Below are 19,731 nucleotides of genomic sequence, written 5' to 3'. Positions count from 1 at the left end.
ACGGGCAATTATCTGGGGAATTTTCCGTTGACAACGGTGTGAAACAGGGTGATATTCCGGCTCCTACTCTATTCTCACTTTACTTCGCAGTGCTTCTTGCATATGCATTTAAGGATTGCGATAAAGGTGTCTTTTCCCCGCTTTAGGACTACTGGCAAAGTATTTAATCTAAGAAGAGTTAATGCAAAGTCAATAACATTTGGAGGTCTAGTTAGGGAACTACTCTATGCTGATGATGCTGATTTTGTGTCTCACTCGGAGCGTGATATGCAAAATATGGATGCGGAGATATGTCTTCGCATCCAGAGGGCTAACACAGCATTTGAAACACTAGAAAAGCGGCTATGGTGTGATCTTGGCATCTCTGTCAGAGCCAAAACCAGTGTTTACTCGATCTGCGTGCTTTCTGTTTTGCTTTACTCATCCGAATGTTGAACAACACAACGCTGGCACTTGAAGCAACTCGAGAGATTCCATCAGAAATGCCTCAGACGAGTTCTAAATTTGAAATGGCAGTCTCTGACATCTGACACGGATATTTTTAGGAAGGCTGGGTGTTTAAACATCGAAGCAATGGTAATGAGGAACCGGTTGCGCTGGGTAGGTTACGTTGTTCGAATGGAGGCTGTGGGGCTGCCTAAGCGGTTGTTTTACGGCGAGCTTAAGACTGGGAAAAGTCCTCAACATCGACCAAAAAAGCGTTTCAAGGATTGCATAAAAGACGATCTTAAAGCTTTTAAGATTCCTGTTCAGAACTGGGAGACCCTGGCAGAACGCCGGCCTGAATGGAGGAAACTAGTTGGAGGGGGTTCTGAATTTTTTGCATGGAAAAAAATGGCTTCAGAAGGGGAACGTTCTTTTTTTTACGTTTTTACGTTCTTTTCCTCCTTCACAATATGGGTTCGAGCCTGCCTGCTTACTACAACTTTTTGCTCAATACACACCTCCAAATACCTGGGCAACGCCGGGCACCAAGGCTAGTCTATAATATAAAGGGTAAAAATCTCTTTAAATGTATGTATGTCTACCTAAAACTTTCCACAGAAGCGACGGAATTTCACGAAATCGGTACCATTTTGGAGCATCACTTCGGACAAAAAATATCGAAAAATTGGCGAAAAAGATTAATACCTTTACTCTCAACTGAGCACTTTTCTACAGGGAGTGGTAGCAAAAAATCGTTCCTTCAGGACAATGTAGCCAAACACGTATGCGCAAAAAAAAAATGTTCTTTTTTGAATTAGTTTAAATATGAAAAAAAACAGCCTCACTTCGCTCATGCGATCTTAGACCAGTCATTATAGTGGCAATGTTCTTGTCTTAAGATTGCACGTTCGAGCCTAGATATCAGATATTTTTTTCGATTTTTAAAGTTAAATATTGAAACATGGTTATTTATGCCATTTTTGCATTCGTTTTTCTTTTATATTTTTCCATCACATTCGCTGTTTTTTTTTGTTTTTGTTTTTGATTTTCCGATTTTTTAAAGAAGCTTTAACATTAAACAGGGTTATTTATGCCATTTTTTATGCCATTTTTATGCCATTTTTCCCCCGTTCGCTTATTCTTTATTTTGCATCACGTTCACTGTTTTTGTTTATTTTTGCTTTTCCAATTTTAAAAAAAGTTATAATATTTAAACAGGGTTATTACGTTCGCTTATTCTTTATTTTCCATTTTGTTTTGTATTATCCCCACACTTCACCACACCCAGGCAACGCCGGATATCCTGCTAGTCTAATATATAAAAGGCAAAAGGGGCACGCGCATTTGTGTATGTCCATGAAAGGCTGTTTTATCGAGCTTCTCGCGTTGGTTAGATTCTGGGAGAATCCTTTTATTTGATCGAGTTTTAAAAAATTCCCTCGTTTCAAATGTTTGTCTTTTTCGATTTAATAAAGCGAAACTAATCGAATGCAAGTGCCAACTCTCAGCCTTTCCGACCGGGTAGTATTTGTTCTGTAATTGGTCCTTAGTCAATGTAGGGGAAGCCCTTTATACTGAGACAATTACTATTTATTTGGATATTGACAGAGTGCCCTCTTTTGGGGGGAGCTGCTTTTCCCCACATTAAAAACTACCTTTGTGGGAAGTTTAAAAGCAACGCCATTTCTGCAAGTCATCTTTTTGATTGACTATGTTAAATTTGAACGTTTTACACTTCCGGTCGCGTTATGGAGGAAGGGTAAGACGTCAGGTTTTCTTTCACTTTCTTTTCCGCCTTTGCGTCACGGGTTCGAGCCTGCCTACCTACTTTTTCCTCAACACACACCTACAAACACCTTGGCAACGCCGGGTACCCCCGCTATTTAATTTTATATGAAATTAATTACTTAATATATTGAGCTTTATTTCCGCTAATTACATTTTTCGATTAAACTTAAATTTTATATTCATATAAAATTCTATTTTATTAATATTTTATTTTGCTGTCAAGAATTGCGCATGCCAACGTACTTAAAGGGATAAATTGTAAGATGGTCAACATCTTGAAATTTGGAATATAGATTTCTGTCATTTATTTGGTATATGCTTTGTAATTATATGCAGCTTCATAAGGATTAGTATAAATAAAAGGTGAAATATAAAAAAGAAAAAAAACATGCTTGAATAATGACTTTTTTTCTTTTTGGCGTCGAGAGATTCTAGATCGCCCGAGAAAGTCTCTTTGACTGAAACAGATGGCTACTTGTAGCGACTATATGTAACTGTTTACCCTCAAATAATAAAAAAATATATATTTTGTTCTTTTTATTGAGCTCTATCTAACAACCTCGCTGTCTTCATTTGTCCCGAATTTTGAACACCTCAAACCTGAATATATATATATGTGTGTGTATGTGCGCGTGTGTGTGTGTGTGTGTATCTATATATATATATAAGCAGGCTGCCCGAAAGGCGTATGTCTAGCCGCACTGATGAATTGTGATACAACAAAACAGTTCTGAATGTGGATAACTATTAAATTTAACTCTTTGGGTTGAGCACATTGTAAGTATATTTTCACCCGACATGTATCTAAGCAATTAAGTGACGCCCATTATTAGTTTGTTTGTAAATTAACTGATGGTTTGAGCACTGTGCGATGGTCAAGTTGTTAATTTAACAGACACTTAAGGAGAAATATTTACGGGCCCTTGTTCATAGTCCTATGGTTAGAAATGTGGACTGTCAACACGACGGTTGTAGGTTCGACCCACGACTAGGGAAAGGTGTGTGTCTAGCCTCACTGATGAGTTATGATACAACGAAACAGTACTTTATGTGGATGACTATATATATATATATATATAGAGAGAGAGAGAGAGAGACAGACAGACAGACTGAGGGAGAGAGAGATGCATACAGAGAGAGATATGTCAGTCGAAAAAAGAGAGGCAGAATGAAATAGAGACTATCAGAGGAGAGGTGGGACGTCAGAGAAGTTTTTAAAAAAGTATGTTAAATATACTTTCAAAAATCTATTTTTGTTATTAATGCTCTCCGAGACACGTCAAGTAGCCCTTAGAAACGACTAGCAGGGAGACTCGACGTAATCCGGGATTGAATGAAGATCAACAAATGTTCAACCCTCACATACTTTCATTGTTATCCAAATCAGTGCAATCGGACATTTTTTAATCAAATCGATTGCTTATCTGAACTCCCCCCCCCTCCGCAGTGTACTGGGAAGAAACTTTATATGCCTCCCCGCAGTGACTTAGTCCACAATATACTGTAGTCTACAGTGCACCGTAGAGAATCTACTGTTTATTTTATAAAACTATTTGTAAATAATGGCTTCACTTAAAGTTTAAAATGCAGAAGTCAAGTATCATGGTTCAATTGTGTTCCAAATAGAAACATTAATTTCGAACGCACCCCTGTCATCAAGAATTAACTGTAGATTTTTATGAAATTATTTTTCCATAATCACCTGAATGAAAGTTAAACATACAAACACCAAACATCATGCTTCGTGTGCTCTAAAAAGAAACATTTCGAACGCGCCCCTGTCTTATAAAAGAATCTCGGCCTTCTGCTTGTTCCATCATGAAACTTCTCAAATGCACTTGTGATGTTAAATTGTATGAAAGTGCTATCTTTAGTCAGAATCGGATTTCCTTCTTTAACTGGATTTTTTCGATTGTCGATACTTATCAGACACATTTTGATATAAAACCTACGTAAGAACACTCCCAGACACATCACGTGCTTTCGTGTGAATTTTTTTTTAAATCAGCCCAACCGTTTCCGAGTCCATAGGAAAATAACTTTCACACACAGACACGCGCACACACGCACTCACACACACTCATACAAAGTTCTTTTCGTATTATAGTAAAGATATGGTTTTTAAATCGTTGTATAATTAGAAAGAGAAACGAGATTTTGTGAGTGACGTCATGACTAGAATTCCAGAAGTAACCGTTTTATCAGCGACAAGTGTCTGAGACAGACGTTTATTTTGGTGTCTCCAGCTTCCCCCTCCTCAAAGCCAGCTTGGACCGGCGTGGGGTGGGGAACCTTTGATATCGTCTGATTAAATAAATCTATGAACCGTTTAAAAACGTATGCTGCGTCTCTTTGATAAGATTTTGTTTGAGTTCTCGCACCTGCGTTTCTATAAATTAGATGCAGTGAAACAGCGATTCTGTTTTTTTATTTTTTATTTGTTTTATTTTTGTTTTTGATTTTGTTTTTACTTTTGTTCGCCTCAAATAAGGCATATTGCAATTGAATCATAAGGCGATATCATAAGAAACTGATTGTTAAGGTTATAGTCTGGGTGAGAAGTTGTTTATTCACATTACATCCACATTTCTGTATGCTGATACGGTTGGAAAAACAGGAAAGAATTCGAAAGGTAAAAAATCCCGAGAAAAGAAACCATTAGAGTATAACATGTTCCGGCATCTTGGGACCTCTACATTGAAGAGTTGGATTTTGTTGCTATTTTGTGTATTGACATTGAAGGGGAACATGCCCTGTATTTAAGAATTCATGTGATAAGTCATTTCCCTCTCAGTACAGACCAATAAGTCTCCTGTGTGTCATGAGTAAGTTGCTGGAATCCACAATAAATAGAGAAGTAGTCAATCATCTCAGCAGAAATAACCTTCTTAGTGACACGCAATATGGTTTCTGTTCTGCTAGATCTACAGCAGATGTGGTAACGGTTATATCTCATAGGATTAGTGAATCTCTCGACAAAGGCTTCATTTCTAAGGCAATTGCTCTTGACATATAAAAGGCCTTCCATAAGGTTTGGCATAAAGGCCTACTACACAAGATTTCCAGCTACGGTATAACTGGAAATGTTTTCTTGATCATTAAATCATTTCTCTCTGATAGGCTCATAAGAGTAGTGGTTGATAGGCAGAAATCAGAGACCCACAGTATTAATGCTGGAGTCCCCCAGGGGTCCATACTGGGTCCAACTCTCTTCCTGATCTACATCAATGATCTCCCAAAACACATACTAAAATCTTTCGTGTACATCTATGCTGATGACACGACTATCTATGGCAACACATCAAAGGCCATAAATGATGATGTTCTCTCTGATTCTCTCTCCTCTGATCTTGAGCGTGTGGTACAGTGGGGGAAGACGTGGCTGGTTACTTTTAATGCATCTAAGACCAAGCTCCTATCTCTACATCATAAACGCTCTGATCCCCATCTGGCATCAATTGAAATGGACAGCTCTTGTCTAGGGTAGGCCCCATGTTTTGATAAGCTTCTGGGTTTGACCTTTACTCCTGATCTTAAATGAAACACATACATCAAGTCTGTGGCCAAGGTCGCTGGGAAAATGGTGGGATCCTTCTACTGCTCCAGAAGATATCTCACTAATGATGCAATTCTCTATCCATATAAAAGCCAAGTACGTCCAAGGATGGAGTACTGCTGCCACGTCTGGGAAGGAGCTGATAAAAACAGCCTGTCCTGCCTTGACGGAGTACAAAATAGACTTTGTGGCATAGTGGAGGATGCCCTTTTCTCTTCTCTGCAACCTGTTTCCCACAGAAGAGACGTAGCGAGCCTATCATTGTTCTATCGTTATTTCCATGGCAAGTGCTCGTCTGAGCTCCATTCTCTGGTCCCCCCTCGCCAATCTTTTTCAAAATCACCCGACTAGCTGAAACCACCGTCAATAATTTTCCCCACTCCTTATCTGTGCCTAAATCAAAACGTAGATTCCATGAACAAAGCTTCTTTCTTAGAACTGCACGCCTGTGGAACTCTGTTCCGCTTACCTGTTTCCCTCCCAACTTCAACCTGGATGTCTTCAAGTCCAACATAAACAAATTCCTGATGAACCGCCCCCTTAAGTTATGACACTTTATCAATTCTCTAATACTATTACTACACTATCCCATTGATTACTGTACACACAATAACCCTTATCCCCGAGTGGCCCTTGGGCCTTGATAAGTGGTGAACGCCATGTAAAAAAAAAGTTCACTGGAGCAAGTACTTGTAAAACAAGAACAGGAATGCAACGCTACAGTGTTGTGACAGGGGCTAGAATAGCAGACATTGCAAGATCTAGTAGGTTAGAATTTTTTTTTTTTTTTTTACGCCTCGTGTTACCACAAGGCACACTGAACAAAAACGACTCCCTGCTACTAAAATATACAAGAGCACGTTTTTTGTCTATGCTATGTGATCACTTGTTAGGTTAACAAAGTATGAATCATAATTAGTGCTACTATCCAGTAATTGTTTACTAATTTCGTTAATAATAAAGAGTATCTATATCATATTCTGCTTAGTTAGTCCGTGCATTACGCTTTTGAAGAAGACCAAACTGTTTTAAAAAATGTTAATCTGACAAACCATGTTTGAAAGCTAAATTCCTTTTTAAAAGGCCAAATTTGCAAAAGTCGGCTTTTAAAAAGTTAATCTGGCAATCATTCAGTGAAATGTTACGCAAAAAATGGAACAATCGAAAGAAACAGGGCAAAAAAGAACATTGTCTGTCAAGAAGTGTTGAACTAAGGAAGCAAATTAAAGAATTATGTTACAATGTGATTCTCTCATTTGTATTGACCTATATAGCACAATATTACTTTCTGAGTATTAATATGTATTGATTTATCTCATTTTGGTCAGTTCTATATTTAAATGGATATTTAATTCTAATATACAACGGACACTATTTTCACAGGAGTGTTTAATGAACTCATATTTGCTCCATGTTATTGTTTTCTTTTCCTGTAAAAAACTAATTTTTTGCACTATCCAGAAAAATACTAGCTTTATTAAATCATATTTGTTGATTAAATATATTTCTCATTCTGTGAAATTTTCACGGATCCTGTTAGCATTTTATAATTCGCTTTTCAATAAACAAATAGTCATGTCATAATATATAATGTATTAAAAATATTTAAAATTTTAAATTGCAATTTAAATATGATTGCAATAATATTTTAAAATTTTCGTAGTTTGTTAAATGAAAGAGTAACTGCTCCATTTTGAGACAAAACCGTGATTTTGATTAATGAAGTTACTATTTAAATTTGACTTTCTCTTAAAAATGGCAATTACTTCCTAAATCTTTTCCAAAAGTTGGTAAATTTAAAAATGTATTATACAAAGGACAAACATCTGTGTATGTATGTTTTTGTATGTTTAGCTAAAAGTAACAAATACAAAACAAACCCTCATAAAATTGGTATTTTCTTGACCGGCGTAGCTCCAAATGTATAATATCTAGAATTGAAAAATATTTCTTCTTTGGAAATCAATTGAGCCAATATAAAATCAATATTCTATTTATTGTATATACCGATAACTTTTATCTTAAAAAATATCATAATAAGGCGAGAAAATAATTTAAAAAATGAGAATTTAACAATCTACAAAATAATTAACTTAATATTTGTAAGCAATCTACAAAGAACGGGATGTTAATCCTTTGGTGTGCAAATAAAAACCTTTTAATTAAGTTGTGTTCAAAGCACACCACACACTATTTCTTGTAAAAGCAATAAATAAGAAATGGCTCATTTTAAACACAGCAAAAGTATCTTTGCTTAAATACAAAGTTGTGTCCTGTGACCCCTTTAGATTTCATTAAGATTATAAAATGTGACAAAATTCCAAATTTGAATCATAGGATTTTTTTATTATAGTTTTTCGGTTTTGCCTCATAGCAAAACTTTACTTGGTGCAAACGCTCACTTTCACCTTCTCGTCTCCCCTATCCTATGTGTCTCTCTTTAAAGAAATCTTATGTATCCCTTTTGATCACACCTATGTCGAATTCTTCTTACAACTACAACTTATGTTTTTATACTTATATGTTACTAGCATGATTATTCGGCGTTTCCCGGATCTATATGAAGTTCGGTTTGAACACATCTGCTATACTAAGGATATTGAGCAGTTTCCGATGAAAGTGCTCAATATCCTAAGTATAGCAACAATTTCAAAAATAAAAGAACAGATAAAAACACGAAAATGTAATCGCCCCCAAAAAGAAGTATGTGACAACTTCTGCACAAGATATTTTGGCAGAAGGGATATGCAGAAAAGAAGCTATTTTCCAGATATTGAGCACTTTTTGTTGCCCGTGCGCTGGAAAAACAGCCCCCCCAATAAATAAACAATCAAAACAACTTTGTTTTCAATCAAAATAGTAGGGAGTGCCCGTGCGACCAAAAAAAAAAAATGAGCCACAGCGACCGGGCTCGAACATGAAACGTGAAAGAGGGAAAGAAGGCAAAATATTACGGACAAATGCGTGTATCCACACAGACACTAATGTTTATGACGTCATGTGGTTGCAAAATAAGCTTTTTAAACAGTTTTATTTTGATATGCATGTGTGACTTGCAAAACCAGCAATACGAAAAAGAACCCCCCTTTCCAAAAAGTGGTCCAGTTGATTGCCACAGAATTAACCTTTTTTCTAATCTTCACATATTATGCATCTGATGCATTGCTCTTTTAGATGATAAAGGTTTCAACCGAGTTGTATATGCCTGACAAATGTTTTTAGCAGACATACAAACACACATACACACTAACACACAGACATCTTTCCTTTAACGGAGTACCTGGGGGTGGACGAATGTGGAGAGGTGGTGCTGTAAGGAGTCAATACAACTAGAAAAATATGGACGTTGCCTGGGTGTAGAGAAGTGTGAAAAAAAGTTTAAGCGAGCGGTAAAATAATTCAGTTTTTGTTTTAAAAAGAAAACAATCCCATTATATAAGCCTTGATATAAGAACAAAAAAGGGGGAGTAGGCAGGCAGGCTCGAACCTGTAACATGAAGGAGGAAAAGAAGGTGAAAAAAAAGCAAACCACTTAACTCTCACGGCCATCATGACATACGACTTCACTGCTGTTCAAATTAAGGCTAGTCATTGCAAGCGTGTGTGATGACTTTGGAAAAATGTCGGCGAAAAAGTGGCCCACTTTCAGTTGAAGGTGAAGGAATAAATGTTTTAGACCATTTTTCGATATTTGTCGTCCAAGACATCGAACTGTAAACCATACCGATCTTGTCAGGATCCGTCGCGTGTGTCAAAAGTTTTTTCGAGACATACAAACACACACACATTTTGCCTTATATATATATATATAGATTATAGACAGTCATACATCTTATTATAGACAGGTATAGCATTTGCATATCACATACATCGTACCCAACCTTAACAGCCAACATTTATCATCAAGATTTAGACCTAGAACAGATTTCTACTTTCTTTCATGATTATATGTGATTTTTGTTTTTTAACCATATATAAAATATATCGTTTATATCTGTTTCTCACATTCTCTTATTTCTTGTGTATGCAATTAATATTGAAGATGGGTTATCTTTACAAGACTATACGCTCGAAGGCTTCTCCTCACTTGGTAACTTTCTCTTCGTGTATTTAAATTCAATTGACAGACTCGAAAACGCCTATATGTTACAAAGCATGTAAGACAACTAATAAATCCATAGCACGACTAACCACATGTTCTCCCAAAAGAACCTCCACAAAACTGGTATTATGGATAAGAGCGGTAGACAAACTATGTTGTCACCTAGGTAGTCAAACTTGAAAGTGGGAAAAGAGGAAGTAAACTTCTGAGGCACGATTTTATATTTGTGATCACATGTCTAATCAACTAATGGCTAAGCGTCTTCTAATATAATCTGAGACTCGTTGTATTAAGAAAAAAAGCATACCTAATAGTGACATAAATGAATTTATATAAAACATTTAATAAAACTGCATGCAATAATTACTTGCAATTAAAGCATACTCTACAAAATATAGCTTTTTATAATCGAAGCATAAAAATACAACAAATATCCTAATGTGTTCTTGAGCTGGGGTTCACGTCACAATATCTAATTTAAAGAATTAATTCTGTTTTCATTTTTACCCAATTTGACAGACGAATAAAAAGCAACGTTTTGCTAAAAAAGTTAATTCAATTTAAATAAAGTGAAGTATACATGGTCCATCGTGAGTGCGAAGTGAACTAGGCAGAAAAAAAATGACTAAGTTCAGCATTTGCCCTCACCTCCCATTTAGCCTCATAAATCTGCAAGGGATGTCAAATCCTGACGAAAATAAACAAACGGTGCAGATTTAGGCGTTAACATATGTACCATGCAAAAAGAGAAATGACTAAGTCCATTATTTGACACCCACCCACCCCCATTTAGCCTCAAAAGTCCCCAAGGCTTTAACATATTTACATTTGAGTGTAGCACCATGCAAAACTGCTAAATAGGCATACACAAAATATTTGAGACAAATATGGTAAAATAGTCCCAAAAATGGAGTATATTTATTAGCCCTAAAAGAGCCCTTGGAGCACACGCAAGAATTATCGCGAAGTATAGGCAAACAAAATTATATAGAAATCAGTTAGCTACAACTTTTCAGAAAGTTTTATAAAAATCCAAGGCATCATTTTTTTTTAATAAGCACAAAAGTTTCAATTTTAGCGATTTTAACCCGAAAGGCACTCCTAGTGAGGCAACTGGAGTTTTCCCGGAAAATCTGTTCCGTTACTTTTTTTACTCATATCATGTTTAATGTTTGTGCAAAGTTTCAAAAATTTCCAAGGCGTAGTTATTGAGCAAAGTGCGGACAAACGAACGGACGAACGGACAAGGGTCAATTTACAGGTTCACCCTCTTAATGATAATATGACCGAAACTTTTAAAATCATAAAAGCTTTTTTAGTTTGATCATCCTAAAATAATTTCGTTTTATAAAAATATTCTCTTCGTTTATTTTATGGAATTTACATTAATTCGAAAGAAATTAATTTCTCGATAATTTTATTTCAGATTCAAAATGGACCGGCTGACTTGGATCTCATACCTGCTGGCCCTTTTGTTTTGCATTAGTGCCATCAACAATATTCATGGTAAGTAATTCTTTGTCCATATTTACTACAAAATTTGTCGCTTTATGAGGATGTAATAAATATCGCAAAATAGAGAAGTAGATATTTATCCACAGTAAATTTCATTTTTATAATTATGTTGAATTAAATTATATTCCATCTTTCAATTGTTTGGAAGTTTATATCAGTTGTTGCAAATAATATTTAAATCTAATAAAAAAAATGTATACAAGATTTTATACAATTATAACAAAAAGAAAAAAAAAATAGTAATCAAGAAAATAATATATTAAAAAATACTTATATTATATTAGCTCTACTTACCCGTTGTTGTCCAATATGCAATAATGTCATTTGGGTTTGAATCTTAATTTCGCTTATCTTTTAAATTATATGCAAGAACTAAAATATTAGTTTGTATATAATTTTTATTTCAATGATTATATTTAATATGATTAAAAAAATATTTTAAAAAAGTTAAATTTAAAAAAAAAAAATTAACATTAAGAAAAGTCACGTATATGTGAATAATACATACATGCACATTAATATGAAAAAAGTGTTCATATACTGCTATTGAGACGGAAGAAGAAATGTTTGTGTAAGGTAGATAACTCCCATTATATGGCTCAAGTTATTTCCTTATTTTATTTGAGTTATACTCAGAAATATGCACACCATTTACGAATGGTGTGTCTGTGATTTTAGACATAAAAATTTACAAGTTTTTATTTCCTTCCGTGGAAGTTTCTAAAGATATATGAATATTTAATAGTTATTTGCTGTTAATAAATGAAAACAGAATTTATTACTATTATTATCGTGTAATAATAGTAAAATTTGCTGCTGATAGAAAAATGTGTTTCCCATTTGTAATTAACATTTGCTGCAGAAAAGAAAGATAGCTTTCATGTAAAAAATATTCCCAGCAAGATTACTTGTGTTACGTTCCTGAATTTTTTTAATGAGGATTGATTATTGCATTATTTGGATTTTTCGGACTACTATTCTCATTTTGAGTGTTATTTTCACAACCTTTCGGTTGATGTAACCTTCGACCTTCTTACTTTTTTAATGTGTATCTAGTTGAACGTGAAAATTTTTCTGTCGAATTTGGGAGTTTGAATGGAATTTCAAACGAAACCCTTTATTTAATCTATGGAGGTAGTTTGCTTTCGTTCTGTCAGCCATAACCGGATATCAGACGAATCCTTGCAGATGAGAGTCATTCTGATCACAAGTTTGCAGTTGTAAGATACACTCTTCTGGAGATTGTTAGACACATGTGAACAAAAATACAAATGTGAATTACCCAATCATGGCTGACGAAACAAGAGCGTGCTATACCCGTGGATTAAATAAAGAGTTCCATTCAAAATACTGTGCAGATTCCTAACAGAAAGATTGCTGAATTCGGCAAGATTCACTTGAAGAAGGTCGAGATTACATTGGCCAAAACGTTGTGAAAAACATTTTAGATGAGAACGGTAGTTCAAATGATCCAAATAATACGCATAATTACATTTGCAAAGAAATTATATTGAGTTATATTTTCCTTCTTAAGAATATGGAACAACGGTTTATGACTGTTTAGAAAATGGAGCGTGATATATTGAAATTTTCAGACGGAATCTATTGAAGTCGAAATCGAAAATCTAGCTGACTTAATTCCATATATTAGATGATTAACAAGATATAGAAACGCAAATTTTAGATAAAAATTGAAATGTTAAAGGTTTTTGTTTTCTGTTGACACATTGAAAAGTAAAAACTACTTAGTGAAGAAAAATTCATTACGTAGGTAAAGAAATATCCACACTCTTTACAAAAAAATAGTTAAATACATATTAAAATCAATATATTTTAAATCATATTATGATAATTTATATGCTTATGTGTAAAATATTTTAAATTAAAAGTTGTATATTTACTGTGAAATATCTGGTAAGTAATTATATTTTGAAGTATAAAAAATATGTCATTTCGTGTCTATGTTATTTATCAGTTAGAAAATGAATAATACCCAATATTATCAAGATGCATTTATCCATGCCCATTTAACAATGAAAATGCTACTTCAAGAATAAGCATGACAGACTTATAGATAAATAGAACCTTTTATAGAAATGTTTACACATATTTTTAAATGCTATTTCAAACTTAAACTTTGAGACTGATTGATAAACAATTCCTCTTATAGAGATGTTGGATTCACTGATATAAGATGTATTCGACTTTTTGAAGGATTTCGTGATGAAAATTCTAATTCGGAGTGAATCAGATAGATCAACCATCTCATGATGCAAGAACACATCTAAAATAAATTTAGAACATAAATTGAGATCAACATGACCATAAATATCATGTTTATATTTGAAATTGAAATTTAATATTATTCATTATCAAAATATTAATTACCTTCCATATGTTAAGTTTTCTAATGGAAAATAAGTTCAAGGATGACTTTATTCAGTTTAGAGGACTTATTAGTAGTTACAGAGATCTGTCATACTTTGTTGGTTGTGAGATTTTCTTCTTCTTAACTAGTTACTCTAGCAAGGTTTGAAAGCATAGTCTATTCCACTCTTTTACTCATAACGGGTTTCGTAGGGGATTAGTCACATGATGCAATAGTATCAACTAATCTCACAGTCCTTGTCGTTGACATTACTATCATTTTGTAATAAATAAAATATGTAATATTGGTAATGTTATGCTATCAGAATAGAATATTCACTTCTAATTCTATGCCCTCTCAAAATAAAACTTGAATTTATATAATGGTCTTACATTACCAGTTACTTTATTTAATGCAGGATTTTTTATCTTGGAAAAATAATCATGTCACTGACTGCTAATTCAATACTTAGCATAATTTTTATTATTCTTCTGTTAAATAGTGTATTTTCAAATCAATGTAGTCATTGCAACTCTCTAACATTTAATGAATGATCACTCTGAAACATTTGAAAAATATGTAACGATGTTTAATGCAATTTTAACTTTTCAAAACATACATTTGTATAAAGTTTGATTTAAGCAAATAAAGAAATTGAGCATTTAAATTGTTTTCCACTTTATCCTTACAGGTGATGAATTGAGTGAAGGTAAGTTATATTTTATTTTGCAGGTGACTTTGCTTTAAAAATATTTCCTAACACATGCAGTTTGTATTGATTGTCTTTTAAAAAAAAGTCTAGTTATCTGATGGTTTTATGCTTTTTCAAAATATTTCATTTTTTACTTATTCTAATGTGTATTTGATAAAATATCTTATCACAATGACACATTTCAAACATAAAAGAAAGTTTAAGAAATTATTCAGATTTCATATCCAAAATTATATTTGAAAATAAAGAAATATTAAAGCTATATGCGTATTTTTTTCTCTTTATCATCAAAGTATATAACAGTGAAAATTATGTTTAAATAAATATAGGTAAAATAGATAATTCTAAATATCTGATTTTGTATGGAATTAGAAAAGGACATATATACACAAGTTGGTTAAGATACAGATAGAACAATTACAATTACGATTTGAAATTTTTATCATTTCCAAATTAATTTGGTCTATATCGATCTCACAATTATTTGATATTTCACTTATTCTTTGATAATTTGAGAAATTATGAGTAAAATTAAATTTTAAGAAAAATAGCAAAAAATATAAAGTAATGTTAACAATTTTATTTTTATTGAATAAAAAAATGACAAAACTAGGAATGCATCAACATATTTTGAACATAAATACTAACATTATTTTTGTTCTGTTTTGCAGGACACGAGTTAATGAATGATGAAACTGTTAAAAGTAAGTTTTTCAATCAACAATTTGGAAGTTTCGATTCAAATACGTATAGTTAACTATAAATTTTACATTTTTTTATCTATTATTTAAATTGTACAATGAACATCTTGTTAACATGTAAATATATTTGTATTTAAAAGTGTAAAATTGTGTTACTAAGATATATGTATGTGTGTCTGTGTACATACATGAATGTATATTTGTACTAATAACAACTGTCATCTAATATCGAAAAAGTGTTTTGTTAAATAACTAAGATTCCAAATAAACTAATAGATTTCATATAATAATCGCGTAATGCATATGTTTTCTTGCTTATTTTACTTTTTCCAGATTAAGATCATGTATATCTGATCCATGAAAAAGAATTTAATTATGTTATTTTTTAAACTTGACTTTCTCAAAACAGTGATTTACATGCTGCTTTGGATTTTATTATTTTATTATTTAACACAAATTAAGTAATTCTCAGAATATAAAGGATACATTTGTGGAAAAGCATGAACGATCTGAAGGTCTACAAGCTTTCTACAGTATTATGCATTACAAAGTTGTTGATTTACTACAATACCCGACATATAACCATGCATCTAGTATGCAAATTATTCGAAACAAAAGTTCTAAAAACAAGAAACTAGAACAAAAATATTGCTAATAACTGGAGCACTTATTTATAAGTAAAATCTAAAAAATGATAACATTTACACGCTTGTAGAGTATTAACATGGAAACTGTATGACATAACTTAAAAGCTGGTTAATTTTGTAGTAAAGTGTTTGTGGTGTATGTAATCTGTTTTATTTATCAAATACATGCATGCACTTATTTTATATTCTTAAAATCAAAAAGAAGCACGCAAGTTTATAAATATTTCTGTTGAAAAATTTGATCAGGTTAATTAATCTTTTGACAATTATTTCGATATTTCAAGAAAAAAAAATCAGAACATACCACAGTTGTTCATTGGTACAACCAAATGAAAAAAAAAATAGATTAATTATTAATATTTCATACATTTGAAATTTATATACACACACACACATACATACGTACATACATACACACACACATATATATATATATATATATATATGCAGGTTTCATTAAATAGTACAGATAACTCTTGCTTGTTTTTCTTGTAATCCTCCTTTTCTCTTTGTCGGACCATTTTCCGAAAGTTTTTTCCGAGTGAAAAAAGAAATTTCCCATAAGCGCGAACGTTTTCGACCTTCATTGGTCATCCTCAGGCGAGTAGTAAAAAATAAAATATGAAATTGAAAAATTGAGGTATGCCTCTCGATCTTTGAGGCATTGTTAATCCACATTAAAAAACCAACGATTAACCAGACTCAAAACGAAACGGAGGGCAAGCTCAAGTGCTTTTGAGTAATTTAATGATTTTAAGCGATTTTAATCGCCTTTTAATCATCTTTTAATCGTCTTTTCATTTCATCTCGCTACTTTCATTTTGCAATTTCATATTTAATTTTTTACTACTCGCCCGAGGATGACCAATGAAGGTTGAAAACGTTCGCGATTATGGGAAATTTCTTTTTTCACTCGGAAAAAAACGTTCGGAAAATGGTCCGACAAAGAGAAAAGGAGGATTAGAAGAAAAACAAGAAAGAGTTATCTGTGCTTTTTAATGAAATCTGCATAAAAGAAAAAATGCTGCGTAAATATACTAATGTATATATATATATATATATATATATATATATATATATATATATATATATATATATATATATGCATATTCATTCATATATAATTATATATATGAGTGATACTTTATCTTTTTATCAATAATATATAAATCAGGATATTCATATTTATTTACTTTTTCCAACGTGTATATCAACAAGATTTTATTTTAATTGTCATATTTTCAAATCACAAAAGTTACCAACAGCAAAACACATGACCATATAAATAAAAAGAAAATTATTCTGGTCTTCAATAAATGAAAACTAAACTATTTAGTACAGATTGAAAAGTTTACTGTTTAAAGTGATTTTGGTTATATTAACCATCAGCAACAGTGGTAAAATTAGACATATCAATTCTATGGATGACAGACGAATGAAATAAGTGGTTGAAATATTAAATTATTTTTAAATTTAAATAATATTTATATTTAATCATAAAACACTTCTATATAATACATGCACTTGTAAAATGTGTACGTATGTAACTTCCTTTCCTTTTTACTATATTGCCTTTTGTCTTCTTATTTTTCTCTTTCTTCTTTCAAATATCGTTATCTTTCAAAGTCTTATATCTTACCCATTTTCATGAACTTTTCCTCGTTATTCCTGTGTTTTGTTAACCTGTCTTTTTGTCTATTACATTATCTGTATTTCTTGTTCCTTTGTCTTGGGATTGTCTTTTTTGTTGACTTTAATTCTTGTTCAGGAAGAACGTATGTATACGTATTGTTTTATTTGTTTTGCTTTATGAATTATTTTTTTAAATTATTTTTTAACATGCAAAAGAAAGGACAGATCCAGTAAAAATCCTCCTCATTGTTTGTTATGACGATTTTATTTGAGGCATGTTATACATATGTTTACAAGGAGATTAAAAAAAAATACTGAATTTTATAGTATAGCTGGATCTGAACCAACAAATATGCTTACAATTTGAGAAATACATTGATTAATATTTAAGATATTTTTTGCATAAAAAATTCCTAACCAAAAATGATTTCTGCGTGATGATGATGATGATGATGATGATGATGATGATGATGATGATGATGATGATAACAATAATAATAAATGATAATGATAATTAATGATAATTATGAGAATTGCAATAACATTAATAATAATGGTAATGAAATGTTGAATGTATAAAATAATATAAGACAACAAAAGATAACAGTTTTTATATGCTATTGATAACATGATACAGCCATTTAATATTTTTCTCAATTTTAACAATTTTAATTTGCATGAAACAGTAACAAACATTACATTGATATTTTGACATTTTTCATATTTTATTTTAATAGATAATTTAAATAAGTGTAAATTAAAAAAAGAAAATGCGCATGATGATGATATCTTGTATGAATAAGAAGAAACAATTGCTTAATTATCAGTTAATGTTTTTTTTATGGTCTGATATTGAGTTGTATTTTTATATAGATGTATTATTCTTTATAATTATTTTAAGTAAATCATTAATCGATAAATTATATACATTGATCGACAAGGTTTCCTAACACATATGTAACTTTAAAACAGAAAATTAAAAATTTAATTGATACAAAATGAAATACATAATTCATAAAATCGAGTTTATTTTAGCGAATTGTTTACTCAGAATATTTTCTTTCGGTTTACACTAAAATGTAATTGGAATTGTACATAGGAACGCATTAAGTATTCGAAAAGATTCTTATAATGTCCTATTAATCTTAAATTGCATTTGGGTAGTAGTGTTTAGTCAGTTTAAAATAGAATCACTGTCATAAAGTAAACTTTCAGAAAGACTTCCGCTTCAAATAATCATATTTTAATGCATGACAAAAGTGCATGACCTACTTTTTTAAGCCATTTACTTATGTATCATGTTTATTAAATCTGTATGAAAATCAATACATGCTGTTTTGTAACAGGTTTTATTAAGGAAAGAATTTATAAATATATAAATTTCATATTTATTTATTTATTTGTGGACTGTTATCACATCTTCATAGTTATTGTTTCATGACGTTTCGGCCAACTATTCCACTGGCCTTCGTCAGGTGGTTAATTCATATTTCGTCGCAGTTAATATCCTGAAAAAAGTCAGAGAAACAGTTGGCCTAAATGTGGTGACTCAACTAAGAAAAGATGAGGATAACAGTCCATAAACAAATAAATAAATATACAAATTACTGATCTAAAAAATTCCAATAATAAAATAAATTACACCATTTATTTAATTATTTAGGTTTGCATTTATTAACTTATTTAGGATTGCATTTATTTACTTATTTAGGATTGCAATTATTTACTTATTTAGGATTGCAATTATTTAATTATTTAGGATTGCAATTATTTAATTATTTAGGATTGCAATTATTTAATTATTTAGGATTGCATTTATTTACTTATTTAGGATTGCATTTATTTACTAATTTAGGATTGCAATTATTTACTTATTTAGGATTGCAATTATTTAATTATTTAGGATTGGATTTATTTACTTATTTAGGATTGCATTTATTTGATTATTTAGGATTGCAATTATTTACTTATTTAGGATTGCAATTATTTACTTATTTAGGATTGAAATTATTTAATTATTTAGGATTGCATTTATTTAATTATTTAGAATTGCATTTATTTACTTATTTAAGATTGCATTTATTTCTTATTTAGGATTGCAATTATTTACTTATTTAGGATTGCAATTATTTAATTATTTAGGATTGCAATAATTTAATTATTTAGGATTGCATTTATTTACTTATTTAGGATGGAATTTATTTAATTATTTAGGATTGCAATTATTAAATTATTTAGGATTGCAATTATTTAATTATTTAGGATTGGATTTATTTAATTATTA

At 31.5% G+C, this 19,731-nt stretch overlaps 1 protein-coding gene across 1 annotated transcript in view; it reads left to right on the top strand.

The window, feature by feature from the left end:
- LOC145240384 (uncharacterized) overlaps positions 1–19,731 on the top strand; it is a 569,837-nt gene that overhangs the window by 86,297 nt on the left and 463,809 nt on the right. Inside the window, exons 2-4 of the mRNA XM_080103965.1 lie at positions 11,299–11,378; positions 14,447–14,464; positions 15,139–15,171. Of these exons, the coding sequence (XP_079960091.1) occupies positions 11,306–11,378; positions 14,447–14,464; positions 15,139–15,171 (124 nt within the window). The 5' untranslated portion in view covers positions 11,299–11,305. The remainder of the gene's footprint in view (positions 1–11,298; positions 11,379–14,446; positions 14,465–15,138; positions 15,172–19,731) is intronic.

This window comes from Euprymna scolopes, chromosome 19 (genome assembly GCF_053919585.1).
Source record: "Euprymna scolopes isolate OS-2025 chromosome 19, ASM5391958v1, whole genome shotgun sequence".
Taxonomy (NCBI): domain Eukaryota; kingdom Metazoa; phylum Mollusca; class Cephalopoda; order Sepiida; family Sepiolidae; genus Euprymna; species Euprymna scolopes.
This window is presented reverse-complemented; position numbering and strand designations above follow the sequence as displayed.